Here is an 18903-nt window from a genome sequence, read left to right on the forward strand (position 1 = left end):
TGCTGTGGATATAGAGAAAGGGGAACCCTCATACACTGTTAGTGGGAATGTAAGTTAGTATAATCATTATGAATAACAGTATGGAAGTTCCTTAAAAAACTAAAAATAGAACAACCATATTATCCGGCAATTCCAGTACTGAGTATGTATCCAAGAGACATAAAGTCAATATAGCAAAGGGGTATCTATACTCCCACTATTTTCAATAGCCGAAATATGGAATCAACCTAAGTGTTCATCAGTGGATGAATGTATAAAGCAAATGATAATGACAGGAGGCAGACAAATCCTAGGCAGACAGGGACAAGTCCCCAGTGAAATCTGACCTTCAAGCTGAAGACAAGCTGGTCCTGGGTAAATTCTCAGACCAGATTGAGAACCTCTCTGACTGTGTTCTGTGCTTTCCACCGATTGACCCCCACCCTTCACCTATTTTACATATACCTACCCTTTCCTAATTGGTTTTCTACACTGTTGTGCCCACCTTTGAGTAGTGCCTTTGTTTTAGCCTCTTTTTGCATACTCAGACCAATCAGTACACACTCCCCATTCTGAGCACATAAAAGCCCTGGACCCAGCCACAGTGAGGGAGAGATGACCTGACTTCAGGTGGGGGGCACCTTTGCATCCCATCTCTGCAGAGAGCAATTTCATCACCCAGTAACATTATTCTCTGTCCTTTTCACTTTTCAATTATCAGTGTATCCTCATTCTTCTTTGATGTAGGACAAGAACTCAGGACCCACCAAAAGTGGGGGCTGAGAGCTCAGTTGCAGTGGCTGCAGGATAAGCACCAGAGTACAAGCCAGGCACGGCCTGGCAGGCTGAGTAGATGGGGTGTCTCCTGCAGCAAAGCTGGCAAAGGGGCCAAGAAAAATCATGCATCAAAAATGTGGTATAGCTGGGTGTGGTGGTTCATGCCTATAATCCCAGCACTTTGGGAGGCCAACATGGGTGGATCACCTGAGGTCAGGAGTTCAAGACCAGCCAGGGCAACATGGTGAAACCCCATCTCTAGTAAAAATACAAAACTTAGCTGGGTGTGGTGGCAGGTGCTTCTAATCCCAGCTACTTGGAAGGCTGAGGCATGATAATCACTTGAACCCAGGAGACAGTGGTTGCAGTGAGCCCAGATCGCACCACTGCACTCCAGCCTGGGTGACAGAGCTAGACTCCATCTTAAAAAAAAGTGATATATATACACAATGGAATATTATTCAGCCACTATACAGAATGAACTCCTGTCATTTGCAGCAACATTGATTGAACTGGAGGTCATTATGTTGAGTGAAATTAGCCAAGCATAGAAGGACAAATATCACATGTCCTCACTGATATGTGGGAGCTATAAAAGGAGATTCATAAAAATAGAGAGTAGATTGGTGATTACCAGAGACTGGAAAAAATAGGAGGGATGAAGAGAGGTTGATTAACAGGTACAAATATATACTTAGGACAAAATAAAATCTGGTTTTCAATAGATCAGTAGAGTGACTCTAGTTAACATTAATCTATTGTACATTTCAAAATACCTAGAAGAGTAATTTGAATGTTTCTAGCATAAAGAAAAGATATTTAAGGTGATGAATATTCTACTTAACCTAATATGATTATATGAATGTTTCAAATTATGAATTGTATGCAGAAAATATGTAAATCTTTTATATTGATTAAAAAAAGGAGGGTAAAATCATGAAGGGCTTGTATCCCATTCTAAGGGGTCTGGGCAATGGGTTGCCATTTGAGGGTTTAAAATCTATGGGAGTGATAATCAGATTTGCCTTTTGGAAAGATTCCTCTCCTTGAAATGGAAGAAAAGCTGGCAGGAAGAGGGACTGAGTGAGGACAGTGGATGGGCCACCACTGCAGTGAATCTACAAGAAACGTAAAGTAGCCTGAACTAAGGCAGAGCAATGGGGCTGGAGAAAAGTGGACAGAAGAGAGAAACAGCTCTAAAGCAGCAATATTATATGAAGTTTATATCGACGGTCATGTTAAAACAAACAAAAATAGCAAAAGAGGCAAAATCACAGCATGAAAACATAGAAACATATTCTTTATCTTATCAATGAAAATCTCTTTAGCCCAGACACTATTATTCTTCCCCAAGTGGTGAATTGAAGAGCCTTTTAATGTCTTAGTAAATAAACATAAAGGTGTAAAGGATTTAGGCAATGAGTCATTTGGCAAGAATTTCATATGACTAAAAAGTTTCTATTTCTTTCTGGGAGAGAGGGTATAATATAATTATTCTGTCCCTTCCATGAACTGGACTTATGCAGACTGCTCATAATAGATTAACATATGTGTCCTGTCTTTGATATCCACAAATCTTTGCCAGGACATGTTGCGGGAAGTCAGGGACACCGAACGGAGGGACCGGCTGAAGCCATGGCAGAAGAACATGGACTGTGAAGATTTCATGGACATTTACTAGTTCCCCAAATTAATACTTTTATAATTTCTTACACCTGTCTTTACTGCAATCTCTCAACATAAATTGTGAAGATTTCATGGACACTTATCACTTCTCCAATCAATACCCTTGTGATTTCCTATCCCTGTCTTTAATCTCTTAATCCTGTCATCTTTGTAAGCTGAGGAGGATGTATGTCACCTCAGGACCCTGTGATGATTGTGTTAACTGCACAAATTGTTTGTAGAGCATGTGTGTTCGAACAATATGAAATCTGGGCACCTTGAAAAAAGTACAGGATAACAGCAATGTTCAGGGAACAAGAGAGATAACCTTAAACTCTGACTGCCGGTGAGCCAGGCGGAACAGAGCCATATTTCTCTTCTTTCAAAAGCAAATGGGAGAAATATTGCTGAATTCTTTTTCTCAGCGAACATCCCTGAGAAAGAGAATGCATCCTTGAGGGTAGGCCTCTGAAATGGCTGCTTCAGGGGTGGCCATCTTTCACGGTTGAAGCTATAGGGATGAAATAAGCCCCAGTCTCCCACAGTGCTCCCAGGCTTATTAGGACGAGGAAATTCCCACCTATTAAATTTTGGTCAGACTGGTTGTCTGCTCTCAAACCCTGCCTCCTGATAAGACGTTATCAATGACAATGCGTGCCCGAAACTTCATTAGCAATTTTAATTTCACCCCGGTCCTGTGGTCCTGTGATCTCGCCCTGCCTCCATTTGCCTTGTGATATCTCATTACCTTGTGAAGCATGTGATCTCTGTGACCCACACCCTATTCTCACACTCCCTCCCCTTTTGAAAATCACTAATAAAAGCTTGCTGGTTTTACGGCTTGGGGGGCATCACAGAACCTGCCGACATATAATGTCTCCCCTGGACACCCAGCTTTAAAATTTCTCTGTTTTGTACTCTGTCCCTTTATTTCTCAGACCAGCTGACACTTAGGGAAAATAGAAAAGAAGCTACATGACTATCAGGGTCCGGCTCTCCCAATAAGGACACTTTATATATAAAATGCTCTCTTAGGCCAGTTGCAGTGGCTCATGCCTGTAATTCCAGCAGTTTGAGAGGCCTTGGTGGGAGGATTGCTTGATCCCAAGAGTTTGAGACCAGTGTGGGCAACATAGGGAGACCTCACCTCTGCATAAAATAAAAAATAAAAAAAATAAATTAGCCAGTAGTCCTAGATACTCAGGAGGCTGAAGAAGGAGGATCACTTGAGCTCAGGACTCTGAAGTTGCAGTGAGCTATAATCATGCTACTGTAATCTAGCCTGGGCTACAGAGGAAACTTTGTCTCAAAAAAATAAAATAAAATAAAATAAAATGGTTGATTTTGAACCTAGACCTGGAATCAGAAAAAAAAAGCTCTTTTAATCACCCTGATTAATAAAGATGTAATTTTCAGTCCCAAGCATGTTCTCCCACCTCAGCCAAAATAAATTTGTTCATATAGAGTTGTAAGAGAAATATTTCAATTATGTAAAATTCAACACATACACAGCAAATCTAAACTTTCTAAATGCATTAATATTAAATTCACTTTTCCAGTGATTGCAAACATGTAAATATTTATTTATTAAATCCAAAAAGAGATTCTTTAGATTATGATTATTATTTTGCTTTGTCTTCTATCTATACCTACTTATATATTACAGTAAATTAATGAAATTATAATTGTTAAATTGCAAATGCTAAATTATATGTGGATGATATATAATGAAATAATTGCCTATCAAATCAATTATAATTTATCTGGAATCAGAAAACAATTACATTTTCATTTCATAATTTGATGAATGAAAGCTTATTCACATTTTTGTCACTGGATCACCTGAAAAATCATTCCTTCTGCATTCTTCCATTGTTTCAAAAACATTGCTTATCCACTAGTAGCAATGCAATTTCATTTCCTCTATTCCCAAACTATACATTGAGGGCAAAACAGAATAAGGTTTTCTGTGCTCTTTGTCTCTGTGTTACACAGGTGGCTTCTCTATAGATCTGCTTTTGTTATACACAGCTGTTCTACCCAAAGGGCTGTTAAATCATGTGCATACACTGCACACACACTTCAGAACTTGTATATGGGCATATGTGTGTTGACTCTTGTCTAAACTAGCCTTTCCATTAATTCAGCCAACAGATACTGAGAGCCTGTGTGGGGCCAGAGCCTGTGATAGGTATTGGGGATGGAGAAATAAACATGATACAATCATGAATTTCAATGAATTTTCAATTTAGTAAGAGAAATAGAGATCTACATGGATTTTTAAAATAAAGTTAAATGTAGTGTTACAAAGAAACACAAGAGTGGAAGAGGGGAAATACTTCCTGCGATGGGTAGCACCTGATCTTAACCCAGAGAATGAAGAGTCCCATGACAGGATGAAAAAGGGCATGCCAGGTGGAGTACATCCTCATGGAAGTCCTCGAGGGTCCAACTGAGGAGCTGCTACATAAAGAGACCAGGAAAGACTGCAAGCAGGCCTATGGCTTGGACACATTTTCGTGTCAGTATGATGGCTGATGGCTCCTGGCATGACAGATATCAGGTGGATAAGTCAAGACAGAATAGCATAAGATCACCATATGCAGAAGATAGCAAAAGGAAAGGAAAAGACGAGACATACTTTGGAGACAAAACTACCAGAACCCGATGATTCAGTCATGTTTTCCAAAATATGTTTTGAATGTCTATGAAATTTCTGACACTGTAGGTGTTGTGGATATAGCAGTCGAAAATAAATAAAAGACTTTTAAAAAGTTTCCACTCGCCTGGAACTTTACAATCGACTGCAGGGAGAGACAATAAGCACTCATTTCTAAAAAGTAAATATATAATGTGTCAGTTGGTGATTAAGTGCTATGAAAAAACATAAAGACTGGCAAGGGAAATAGGAAGTGATGAGGTGGATCAATTATCAGAGGAGTCGGAAAGACTTGATATGAGGGGATATTCAGTAGAGACCCGAATGAAAGGAGGGATGAAGGCAGAGCCAGGGAGAGATAAAATTCAGTGTATTGGCATACTGGAGTACTTTTTTGTCCTGTTCTTTGAAAAACAAAAAACAAACAAACAAACAAACACTGATATAAGAAACATGGTTGGAAGTGTCTCACCTCAAGAATCTTAATTTTGTCATGGGATATTTTGTTGCCGAATTTAGGTAGTACCATCATTGGACCTGTTATCACACAGATGGAGACGACGCCATGCACTTTTGCATCAGGCAGTGATGAAACTCATTAAGAGCCAATAGGGGCTGATAAAACATAGAGACAAACTCCATTTTAAAGGTTTTTTAAAAATAAATTGCAATTTTAATATTTCTCCTCATTGTGATACTCCCAAAGCCAAGCAGACTTGGCTGTGATTATCTGTGGTTTGAGTTATCCATGGAATCCATTAGTATGGATAACTCAGAATTTATGGAGTTGTGTTCCCACAGTTATGTGTATCCAACAGGGGCCATATAGAACACATTATGCTTGACGAGGAGTAATTATCCTCATGAAGAAGTCTCCCTGATATCATTGTAGGGAATCCTGCTCATGTCTAAAATGCAAATGGGAGACAAAGTCCAAGTAAAGATTTAAAAGGGGGAAGGAAGCACTTACCATTCTTATTGGGAGATCCAGATTTAGGTCATTATCCTATGCCACAGTTTGCCCATGATAATAATTTTTTTTTTTTTTTTTTGAGACAGGGTCTTGCTCTGTCACCCAGGCTAGAGTGCAGTGGCATGATCTTGGCTCACTGCAACCTCCGCCTACCGAGTTCAAGTGATTCTCCCACCTCAGCCTCCCAAGTAGCTGGGATTACAGCCGCCTGCCACCACACCTGGCTAATCTTTGTATTTTTAGTAGAGATGGGGTTTTGCCATGTTGGCCAAGCTGGTCTTGAACTCCTGGCCTCAAGTGATCCACCTGCATTGGCCTCCCAAAGTGCTAGGATTACAGACATGAGCCACTGCACCTAACCTATAATGTAATTCTTAATAGTGAGCTAATTCATATACATATATATGTATACTTAGAGGCAGGGTCACATTCTTTCACACAGGCTGGAGTGCAGTGACACAATCATGGCTCACTGAAGCCTTGACCTCCCACAAACTCAAGTGATCCTGCCACCTCAGTCTCCCAAATAGTTGGGACCACAGATGCATGCTACCATGCCTGGCTAATTTTTTATTTTTTCTAGAGGCAAGGCCTCCCTATGTTGACGAGCCTTGTCTCAAACTCTTGGGCTCAAGCAGTCTTCCCGCCTATGCCTCCCAAAGGGCTGGGATTACAGGCATGAGCCACAGTACCCTACCCCAATTCACAGATGGATAGATGTATATATATATATATATATATATATATTATATATATATATATACACACACACATATACATACATACACACACTAAGTCTTTATTAGTAACCATTAAAAGATTTTTTTTCCTTTGATAGACAAGCATATGTCATATCCCTAGAGGTGACACAATAAGGTATTTTCACTTGCTATTTTTTTTAAAAAACGTTTTTTTGAAAATATATACTGTGAAAGTAGCTTAATACAAGTATCATAAAAGTGATGAGGCTACAGTAAATTTTGATTAAAGCACGATTTTCATTTGGTGAAAGTCTCTTAGATTCCCTAATAGCTTTTGCTATGACATTGCAAATTGGTTGAATTACAAATGTCTCCTCTTGTTTCAAGATGTTTTCGTTTCTAACCTGAAATGATTCTTTTCTAAATTAAAAAACCCTCCACAAATTCATGCAAAATTAGGGATGAATGACAGATAACATATAGAAAAGACGACTTGCATTTGGAATAATCTTGTCAATTCTATCTCTAAATTACATCTTAAAATTACTCTGTATTTCTTTATTGCCACCACCCTAGTCTAACCTACCATCATGTCTTTCCTTAATTAACTACAGGAGTTTCCCAGCAGCTTCCTTCCCCCATTTAAGACAGTTTGTAGACAGTAGTCAAAAGTGATCTTTAAAATCTCTAAATTGGCTAACATTACTCACCCCACTTCCAAGCTGATGACTGCAGTTAAATTATATCCATATTCCTTGGCTTGTCTCACAAGATTCCACATACTTCTTCAACTTCACCTCACACAGCTCTCTCCTCACTCTCTATGCTCAAACCACAGGGTTTTCTTTTTATCCAAAACATCTTTCCTAGCTTTTATCTTCTGGACACCCCACTAACTAAAACAACCTTGTTATGTGCTTTGTACATCTGCCTCCTTCTTACGCTTCACATCTTAGATTTATGTCATTTCAGTGAAGGCTTCCCTAAAGTCTATCAAAAAATTTTCTATTCAGCATCCTCAGAGCTAATCAAAACTTGAAATTCTTTTTATGTATTTGTTTTATTTCTATCCCCCACTGGACAGTAAACTCCACAAGTTTCTGACTTCCCCTTAACTGTACACTCAAGTTATAGATGTCCAGGTACATAGCAGATGGTCAATAAAAACGTTTTGTTCAAATGAATGAATAAACCAATACACACATACAAGCTAAAAAACAAAGATTACAGCACCTTAAAATGGGTCCATTACTTTCTTGTGATGTATTTAATGTTTCTGAAAGTCAAATCACTTAAAAAATTAATGTAGACTAATCTAGGAAGCCTATATAAAGCAATGGGAGTATTAATTTAAAAGTCATTAAATCTCATTGTATAATGATATGGGTATATCTAAATAAAGATAGCTAGTACACTGGCAATAAAGAAGAACTATCATTTACTTAGCTTGTACATTATAATTGAATTTGATTTTCTGGTATTACTGAGAATGTTTATTAGTACACAAAACCTTGATGACTAAGACCAAAATCTACCCATTTGTTTCTAGACTTATTTATTCTTTTTAAAAAACTAGTAAAAAAAAAAAAAAAAAAAAGAAAGAAAGAAAAACAGAGCAGGAAATTCAGAGGCTCCATTGTAATGATCGGTTTCAGCCTGTTTCACCAACTTTCACCCCAGCTGTATTTAACCTCCATTTCTTTTTGCATACACCCAGATCTTTCAGATTCTCCCAATTAAGGTTCAAAAACAGTATTTTCCCAGATTAACATCTGACACAACTCTCTGAGGTTATCTCTTGTTTTTTTCCTATAGTTTTATTCTATTAACTTGGGTATACTTAAACTTTATATAGTAAAACTGTTGGTTTTTTTTTTTTTTTTTTTTTGAGACAGAGTTTCGCTCTCGTTGCCCAGAAAAGAGTGTAATGGCACAATCTGGGCTCACTGCAACCTCTGCCTCCCAGGTTCAATCGATTCTCCTGCTGCAGCCTCCCGAGTAGCTGGGATTACAGGCGTGTGCCACCACGCCCGGCTAATTTTGTATTTTTAGTAGAGACAGGGTTTCTCCATGTTGGTCAGGCTGGTCTTGAACTCCTGACCTCAGGTGATCTGCCTGCCATGGCCTCTCAAAGTGCTGGGATTATAGGCGTGAGCCACTGCGCCAGCCTTTATATAGTAAAACTTTTAAAATCAACTTTTTGATTGATTTTTTTTTTTCTCAACTATATTAGAAGACACTCAAGTTCTGATGCCTTCTATGTATATGGTCAGAGCACCAAAAAACAGCATGGAACATATTTGTACTTGGCTTTGGCTTTCTCAGTGAAGTGGAACAGCAGTGCTGACCACCAGTAAACAGGTGGCTAATAAACAAAGGTGAAGTAGAGAATGAAGTGAGTCAGGGATCCAACACCATCACATTCCGGATAATCATTGAGATACAGATATATGCATTTCATCTGTCCATATTTTATGAGAGACAATGTGTTATTGACAAAGGAGAACTGAAACAATTATTATAGAGCAGAGTATTAATTCTAGACCTGAGACAAACCTCCTGAGCTGTGTGCGAGTGTTCTCATCTGTTACTCTTATCCATCTCCTTACCAGAGCTGCTGCAGAAGGAGGGGTCAACAGGTCTTCCATTTTTATCAGAACAGGCTACTGCTCGAAAGCGCAGGCCTTCTCCACATTCTTTGGTGTCTCCTTGTACCCGCAGTCCTCGGTGAGGCTCCCTTCTGCCTTCTGGAAGAATGCAATCTGACCAGTTTCCATAAGGTTGGGATATAAATTCATCACAAGGACATAGTTCTGTCTCCACTAGAGGGTAAAGGTCAGCATCCTGGCATTTCTCCTTCTTTCTGCTTTTCCCTGTTCCAACAAGAGACATTGAGATATTAAATGCCTATCTGCTGTTTTACTAAAAGTCACTCACACTTTTGTATTTGTAAACTTTTAGAATATTAAATAAAATAAAGCCTTTGTTTTCTTCACTCTTTGGCCATGAAAGTAAATCTTGAGACAATGGAAACAACTCAGAACAACTGTGAAATTCAAGTTAATTTGAAAAAAGTAGAAAATGGTTTAATGTTTGAGAGTGGCATAAAATATTTAGAAGATGTTTGCTATAGCTAGAGAATTCCAGTTAATTTATTTAAAATTATTTTCTCTATAGTTTGCTGGAAAAAACATATTGATAACCCTGTCCCCATTCTCCTTGACTAATGATTGCCAGGGAACCAACGAAAGCATCTAAGTGGTTAACTCCCTCTCTTCTTAGTAGAGGTCTCTTGCAATGTGATGGACAAAGTTAAACTCATTTTGGTCTCTGCCATCAGGCAGGCAGCTCCCAAACATTTATAGAAACAATAAATTGAAATAAATGATCAAGTCATACTGGATAATTTAATCAGAGAAAAAGCTCTTTCATTTTGAGAGATTCTTCTAACTTAAGTATTCTGAAATATGACTTTACCTTACCAATTCACTTTGATGGACCTGTTAGTTGTGGTCCCAACTCTGAGTAAGACAATGCAGTGCCATTTTTCACAGCTGTAAACACTTGGTAATCATGTTTAGTGGATTCTAAATCAGGCTGTAACTTGATTCAACTTTGCTGTCAACACAATTCCTCTAGATTACTAAAAATTTTCCTAGATCTAATAATTTCACCTTTTGTTTTCTCATTAGTGAGTCATTAGCTAGAGTCATGGCTGGTTATAACATATATAGGCAGTTTTATTGGTCTATTTTCTGTGTTTATGGCTGTTCTGAAATGCCTGAAACAAGCTGACGCATGGGCTACTTTCTCATTGCCACATGGTTTGCATTACATACAATTCTAGAGTTGCTGATGGGATGATTGGCTCTATGGTCTGCCATGATGCTTATGTTTGCAACAAATAAGAATTTCTAGGCTGGGCATTGGGGCTCACACCTGTAATCCCAGCACTTTGGGAGGCCATTGCAGGACGATTACTTGAGATCAGGAGTTCGAGACCAGCCTGACCAACATAGTGAAACCCCATCTCTACTAAAAATACAAAAATTAGGTGTGTTGGCACGTGCCTGTAATCCCAGGCTAAGATCGCATCACTGCACCCTAGCCTGGGCGACAGAGCAAGACGCTGTCTCAAAAAAGAAAAAAAAAAAGAATTTCTGCAGGACCTGAAGTTGAGCTGGTAGTAGATTCAGCTATACTTCTGATAGAAGGTATTCACTTGCCTCTACCATTAGGACACTAGAATAAGTTTGAAAAGCACAGCCTCCCACACAGCCATGAAAATTTACTGGCTGAGAGATATATCAATAATTAGTGAGTGGCTCCTTCCTATTAGCATTTAGCAGGTTCAAGACCTCCCTTTTTTCAAACTTCCATAAAATATTGTTGAATCTCTCAGTCTTTATCTCTTTAGTTTCATTTCTCTTCTAAACCCACTTAACCCTGGATTCTGTCTACTTATTTCTGGAAACCACTGTTATCAAACAACAAACAACAACAAAAACAAGAAACAAAGCCAAAACCCTGGAATATCTTTTATTCCTTATCTTTCAGGTCTGATAACTCAAGGATAGTTCAGACTATTGACTACACTTTCATTCTTGAAATATTCTTTCCAAGTTCCATCGTAACATATCTTTTTGTTCCTCGCCCTCACCCCCTGCCCCCACCTCTCTCTTGCCATATATTATTTATTTTCACTTGGTGAACTATTTTTCTTCACTACCTCTCTTAAACTGATGGGGTTCTCCAAGGCACCATCTTAGGTTCGTCTCTCTTCTGATCCTACAATTTCACCCATTTGAAGAGTATAAATTATCATCCATATTTCTTCAATTTTAAATGACTGTCTTCATCCAAGATTTCTTGCTCAAGTTTCTGATCCATAGACTGAAAAATCTACATCTAACGAACCAATCATACCCATTCTCTTTACATCACAATGTTTCTTTCTCCTGTGTTTCTCAGTTCTACCAATATCACCAAGTTAAAAGTTGGAATGCCCTGAATTATTCTGTTGAACCCCCTACATCTGATTAATGACAAAGGTATATCACTTCAAATGCATAAAGATTCATTGCATCAGTCCATTTGTTTCCATTCCAATGGGTGTCACCCATATTTAGCCCCACCTGCAAATCTCCAACTGAAATTACAGCAGATTCCTCCAAGATCTTGTTGCCGTCATACCTCACTACATTCAATCTGTCCACCACATTGCAGTCAGAGCCAGCTTTCAAAGTATAAATCTGATCAAATCACTGGTCTACTGAAAACTCTGCAGTGGCTTACCATAGCACAGAATGAAATCCGGACTCCTCCCCTAGGGTCATCAAGGACCTATATGATTTGTACCCATTTGTATCTGCCTCTAGCCTGCATTGTACCACTCTGCGTCTAGCATGTTACAATACAGTCACAGTAAGCCTCTTTCAGTTCCTAGAAATTACTCATTTTGCTTCTGGCCTTTGTATGTTTACTCCAGAAATTTCCACAATTTCTACCCTCCTTCCTTAGGCTAGCTAACGCCTACTTCCCCTTCAGATCAAAACTCACGGGTTACTCCCTCCAGAAAACCATCCTTGAACATGGAAGAATGGTTAGAGAAATGCAATGTTGCTGGCTTTGAAGATGGAGGGAGGGGAACATGAGCCAAGGACGTGCACAGCCTCTACAAGCTTGAAAATGAAAGGAAACAATTGTCCCCTGAAGCCTCCAGAAAGAAATGCAGCCTTACCAACATCTCATCTTTATTTAGATCTGTGAAACACTACAGATCTGTAAAATAATAAATCTGTGCTGCTTTAAGCCAGCAATGTTGTGGTAATTTGTTACAACAATAGGATTTGTTGGAGTACTGCTCCCAATACAACAGCTATAGCAGAAGCTATACTGTAATTATCTCCAGTAAAAATCTCACCATATCTCCAATCAGATTGCAAGCTCTATTAAGTTAGGATCACGTCTACTGATTCCCTTGTGGTATTACCAAGGACTAGCACACATAAGTGGTAAACAAAAAAATATTCATTGAATAATTGAGAAAAGGAAGTTGTGAAAAAAAGAAAAAGATAAAGGAGAAGGAAGAAGGAGAAAAAAAGTGAAAGAGAGGGAGGAGGAGAAAAAAGAAAAATAATGTTCATCTACAAGGTGACCAGAAGTTACTAGCAGAACAAATATTCTATACAAATATATGCTGCCTCTATGTTTATGATATCCTTCTTAATTACATAGCATCACTGTTTGATGAAGGATTTAAGCAAGTTAATGCAGAAATGGTTGTCACAATAAGAAACAAATTATCAGTGATCCTTTGATTATATACTAATCAAAATCAGCATTAACCTTTGGATTCAGAACCAGTTAATATTAAAAATCAATCCCTAGTACAATTCTAAAGACTTTTTCTTCCTTAAGTCAGAATATGTACTACTTATCTAGTTATTATAAATATTTATATATTATATCTCATAATATATATATATATATATATATATATATATATATATATATAACCTGGACAGGTTTTTTTCAGCATTCTATAAACAATTGCTTTACATACTATTGAGTCTAAAACCTGTGATGATATAGTTTGGGTACAACATACAGAATGCTCAGTGAATTAAAGCCTCTTGTTACCAATGGACAAAAGAAAGTTAAATATCCTGTATGGCCCCATATTCAATGAAGCGGCTTGTATTTATGTTCATATGTTTCAGTGTGTGTGTTTGCGTTAAAGAGAGAAAGAATCGCATGGCTTTGGAGTTTGAGTCCAAGGCTTTCAGCAGCATTCATGTTAGAGAATGTTTATTGCATTTACTACCAAATTACTTAGGGATAACAAAATACAAGCATTAGTTTCATGACAATAAAAATAAGTCTTGAAAAGTGAAAATATTTCAATTCATCACTGGGATTTTTTCCAACAGTGATATTAAATGATTCATTTTACTGTTTTTTTTTTTTAAAAAACTCATGTATTTCATGAAATTGCTAACTTGTTTTGGTGCCACATAGACATAAAGATACACAAAGGTCAATTAGCCACCTGAAAGTACAGCAGTTAATAATTTAGAAAAGAAATTTCAAGCAGTCTTTTAGTATGAGTAATTTTTAGAGTTTGCAGAAAAAATGTACAGCTGTTCTTCAATATTTATATAAAAGGAATATTTTAAATAAAATTCAAATTCATTAGAGTTTTAACAATTAATAACATAAATGGTGCTGGTTGTAAAATGAATAAATATCCTAGGATTTTCAATATTTTCCATGTTCATTATGTAGGTGTAAACTATCGCGAATAAACTTTCAAGAAAAAAGAAAAAAACTGGCAACTAATTAAAAACTTCCTTTCCCTCTACAGGAAATTCTCTCTCATCTCAAGTATATAAAGAGTTGCCACAGTAATGGCTTCTGATGCATTATGTTTGTACAGGCAAACAAAGTTTCATTCATTGGCCCCTGAACTTCAAATATTCCTGTCACATACATTCTATCTCATTGTGTTGTGTTTCTATGAGAAATTTGTTGTATCTTGGCAACAAGCAATGTTGCATCAAATTATGTGGCACAAATTTTTGTGGAAGATAGGGCAGGAAGTACAGCATTTCTTGTTTGGTGTTTCTGTTTATGGTTATGCATTTCACCCACACTTACAAATGGACTTCCAGTTTGTTTGCAGAAACCCTGTTAAAGGCTCTAGCAGATTACTTAAATCCACAATGGTGATTTAAATTCAAAATGTGATCAGGTAAGCAATGCATTCAGACAAAAGGGTCTTGAAACCAACAGAATTAGCCCTTCAACTGTTCATGAAAACAAATGGTCATCTGTGCTTAATTCTTCAATGTCAACACCAATTTCATTATCTCAGTGATTATTCTGGCATTTTCCTTTGGTTCTTCATTTTCTGCTTATACAAACACATAAGAAGTGAAGAGAAGTTGTGGCATATTTATCTAGGCACGTAGTAAAATACACTATTGCATCAATTATTTGCATACTGCAGGCAAAAATTGCCCCAGGAATTCAATTACACAATTAGTTGCTTTAATTCCCATTAAATTTTTGCAGCTGAAAACAGAACTCATAATGAATAATATACCACAAAAGCAGAATCAGTATATGTAATTTGATTTTTGCCTTACACTAGTAAAATTTTAAAACGTCAAATTGCTTATAAGATAATGGCAAAAGACAATGATGTCAGTTAGATCTGTTTTTGATAATCTTTCCAAATCAGTGATTGCCTTCAAGCTCACTGAGATCCTGGCATGATAGCACAGGACAAACTTTGCCATTACCTACTGAAAAGAAGTTGGTGAATAAAATGCCTTTTATGACTACAAAGATTATAAAACTATATAGAGAGGAACTTGATAGCTATAAAATAGTTCACATCTTTCATTCATTTTGCAAACATTAATTGAGTACATGTTACGTAACAGGCATTGTTCTGAGTTTGAGGATATGCACTGAGGAATGGAGAGAGAGGAAGAGACCTGATGCAAATTCCTGTCCTTTGGACCTCATATTCTACACAAAAGATCCAGAGATGTTCAGCTTGTCTGATGCTAAAGAGTGAAATGCACACTATACCTGTGAGCTGTCGCCGTCTACTTTTTGTCGCTTCACAGTTCGTGGAGCAGGGCGTAAACCTGGACCAAGCAGTGAAGGTGCAGTCTTCTCGACATGGGACCGTGCATTCTTGCACAAGGGGAGGCATGCCATTTGTCTGCTTGAGGCATTCCATCATTTCTGCTGACTGGTTGTCATCAGAGATGCATGAGACAGCTGAAAAAAAGCATGAATTCTTTTGTTATTATTTTGATTAAATCAGTCAGCTGCTGGTTCTTTGACAAGACAGCAGAATCCCCCAGTGTTTAAAAACTTGGGTTTCACAAATGGTGCAAATGGTGTTCAACATAGCTAACCTTATTTCTCCCTAGAAATTAAATTTTTATTGTTGCCATTGGAGGTATTTGAGGATTTAATTGGTTTCATTATTAATCCAAACCCTGCATTGACAGCAACCAAAATAACTTCCAGTAATTTATTGTACTTCCTGCTCCTCAGCGTCTAATCTCTAGCGATGATATAAAACTAAGAAAGGGAAACTATAAGAGTAAGATGAGAACACAAAAAGGACGAAACCACCTTTAAAAAATCACAGACTCCTCCTAGATGTCATTTTTTGTTTTTTGCTTGTTTAGATGGCACTTACAGAAGTAGACCTACACAGTCAGTATTTTTAAAGGTATTTCTGCTGTCTGTAAATAAAATTTTTCTCCTTATTAATTTTTAGGGACCAGTTAAAATTTTTATTTTTTTTCAAGCACAAGCATAATCTATTCAGATCATTTCCATTGCAAATATCTTTTATTTTTTAAATTTTATTTTTCCATAAGTTATTGGGGTACAGGTGGTATTTGGTTACATAAATTCTTTAGTGGAGATGTGTGAGAACCTGGTACACCCATCACCTGAGCAGTATACACTGCACCATATTTGTTGTCTTTTATCCCTCACGCCCCTCCCACTGTTCCCACCAAGTCCCCAAAGTCATTGTATCATTCTTATGCCTTTGCATCCTCAGAGCTTAGCTCCCACATATCAGTGACAGCATACGATGTTTGGTTTTCATTCCTCAGTTACTTCACTCAGAATAATGGCCTCTAATCTCATCCAGGTCACTGCAAATGCTGTTAATCATTCCTTTTTATGGCTGAGTAATATTCCATCATATATATATAATATATATATACTATATATGATCATATATATGATCATATATAGTGTGTGTGTGTATATATAGTATTTGTGTATATATATAGTATATGTGTGTGTATATATATATAGTATGTGTGTGTATATATATGTGTGTATATATATATATATTTATCTCAGTTTCTTTATCCACTCATTGATTGATGGGCATTTGTGTGGGTTCCACGATTTTCCTATTGTGACTTGTGCTGCTATAAACATGCATCTTCAAGTATCTTTTCTGAATAATGACTTCTTTTCCTCTGGGTAGATATCGAGTAGTGGGATTGATGGATCAAATGGTAATTCTACTTTTAGTTCTTTATAGCTTTTTAGTTCTTTATAGCTTTTCAAAGTTTCTCTCACACACTTTTTCAACCAGGAACTCTCTAGTCATTCCCTAAAATAATAATCGTGAGGTAACACATTTCTAAAATTTTGCTTAAATTTTTACTGAATTCTTTGGACTAATGCCATTTATTTTATTTTATTTTATTTATGAATGAATGCACAATATTTTGGTTCATCTTTTTCACTCTGGTTAAAGAATATACATTTATACTCTCTAGATCAACATTTCTCAACCTTGGCACGATTGAAAATTTAGATTGGACAGCTTTTTTTGTGGGTGTGTAAATGGGTGTTGTGTGTGGTGAGATATGTAGCAGCATCTCTGGCCTCTACCCATTAGATGCCAGTAACATCCACCCCTATTAAGTGGTGACAATCAAAACTCTCTCCAGGTATTGCCAAATGTTCCATTGGGGGCAAAATTGCCCCAGTTGAAAACACCTTTTCTAATTCCTAACCATGGATGTATATGAGAATACACAGATTCCATGGTACCACTTCAGATCTGCCATATCAGCATCTCTGGGTGAGAAACCAGGAATATCTTTGTGTTTAAATGGCCCACGTAATTCTGGTCTACCCTGTCTACCAACTACCCATATTTGGCATGATGCCTTAGACATGCTTTGTGTTAATGGATATTTGCTGAATTCATCATTCTAAAGAAATCATAGTTTAAGATCACTTTTTTTACAGTTCTTTAAAATCTGCTATGTGAAAGGAACAAAAAGACCACAGCTTAGGATTATGTTGTTAAAAACTTTTTATATAAACTTCTCTTATGCAGGGTAAGTGTATATAGGGGCTCCTTTCAGATGCCCATTCTTCTTATATTCTGAATTTAGTTCTTTATTCTGAGCACATCAGATAATATGTCCATCTGAACACCATAAACCTATCTTTTTTTTTAGAACTAGTGAAAGCCAAACCCATTTAATGCTTTAGAACCAAGGAATTAGCTAAGATGACAATGGATGCACGCACAATACTTTCCAGTTTGTACATCTGCTCTGTGGCAGGTGGAGCTATTCATTCATTCCGAATATTTTTTGTTTTTGTTTTTATCCACGTCGCAGGAACAAAATCCGTCACACATCAAGCCAACATCACCTGCATTTTCTTTGTTGGGAATATTGCAGCCATTAATAATGAATACAGCAAGACATTTTATCTCAAGTAGGGTACAAGCAAATGTTCTTTGAATTGCTTGTTTAAATAACCAATTTAGAGTTAATTTAGAGAACTTTTATCTTGCCAAGTTAATTTTTTTTCCAAAATGACAATGCACTGAATAACATGAAGACACATTTTAAATACTTTCAAAAGCATTGCTATGTGAAATTTAAACCTTTTTTTTTTTTTTTTTTGAGATGCACTTTCGCTTCATTGCACAGGCTAGAGTGCAGTGATGCGATCTCAGCTCACTGCAACCTCTGCCTGCTGGGTTCACACAATTCTCATGCCTCAGCCTCCAGAGTAGCTGATTACAACTGTCCACCATGCTCGGCTAATTTTTTGGTATTTTTAGTAGAGATGGGGTTTCATCATGTTGGCCAAGCTGGTCTCAAACTCTTGACCTCAAGTGATCTGCCCACCTTGACCTCCCAAAGTGCTGGGATTACAGGTGTGAGCCACCATGTGCTTGACATATATAAATAACATTTTTTTCAATGATAATAAATTATTTTAGAATATTTTATTCACATAATTTCTTTTGAATATGTTTATAATTTAAATGCTATGATAAACCAAATTGAATGATGTTTTCAAGTTCTAGAAACTATCTAAATTAGAATACAATGCATTTACAGAGATCTATATCGAACTTTTCAAATTAATAAAGGAAAGCATAAGAAATTAAGAAAGAATAGCTATAGAGTAGGGTGGAATTCACACATATTGCAGTCAAATGGAAATAATTGAAAATTTCAAGTCTACACAAGGAGCTATGTGAACTAAGATAAGTTATTTAATTCTTCATGCCCTAGTATTTTCATCTTTAAAATGAGTATCATAACAGTATCTATAAC

The 18903-nt window shown here is 37.0% G+C and overlaps 1 protein-coding gene across 2 annotated transcripts in view; it reads right to left on the reverse strand.

Annotated features, from left to right (window-relative positions):
- Nucleotides 1-18903, reverse strand: part of THSD7B (thrombospondin type 1 domain containing 7B) — a 919482-nt gene that overhangs the window by 264447 nt on the left and 636132 nt on the right. For both annotated transcript variants that reach the window (XM_032145845.1, XM_058434423.1), the window contains 2 exons: nucleotides 15356-15550; nucleotides 9364-9627 (listed from right to left, as the gene is read on the reverse strand). In XM_032145845.1, coding sequence (XP_032001736.1) covers nucleotides 9364-9627; nucleotides 15356-15550 — 459 coding nt within the window. The remainder of the gene's footprint in view (nucleotides 1-9363; nucleotides 9628-15355; nucleotides 15551-18903) is intronic.

The sequence above is a fragment of the Hylobates moloch genome, unplaced genomic scaffold (assembly GCF_009828535.3).
Source record: "Hylobates moloch isolate HMO894 unplaced genomic scaffold, HMol_V3 SCAFFOLD_24, whole genome shotgun sequence".
In the NCBI taxonomy this organism is placed as follows: Eukaryota; Metazoa; Chordata; class Mammalia; order Primates; family Hylobatidae; genus Hylobates; species Hylobates moloch.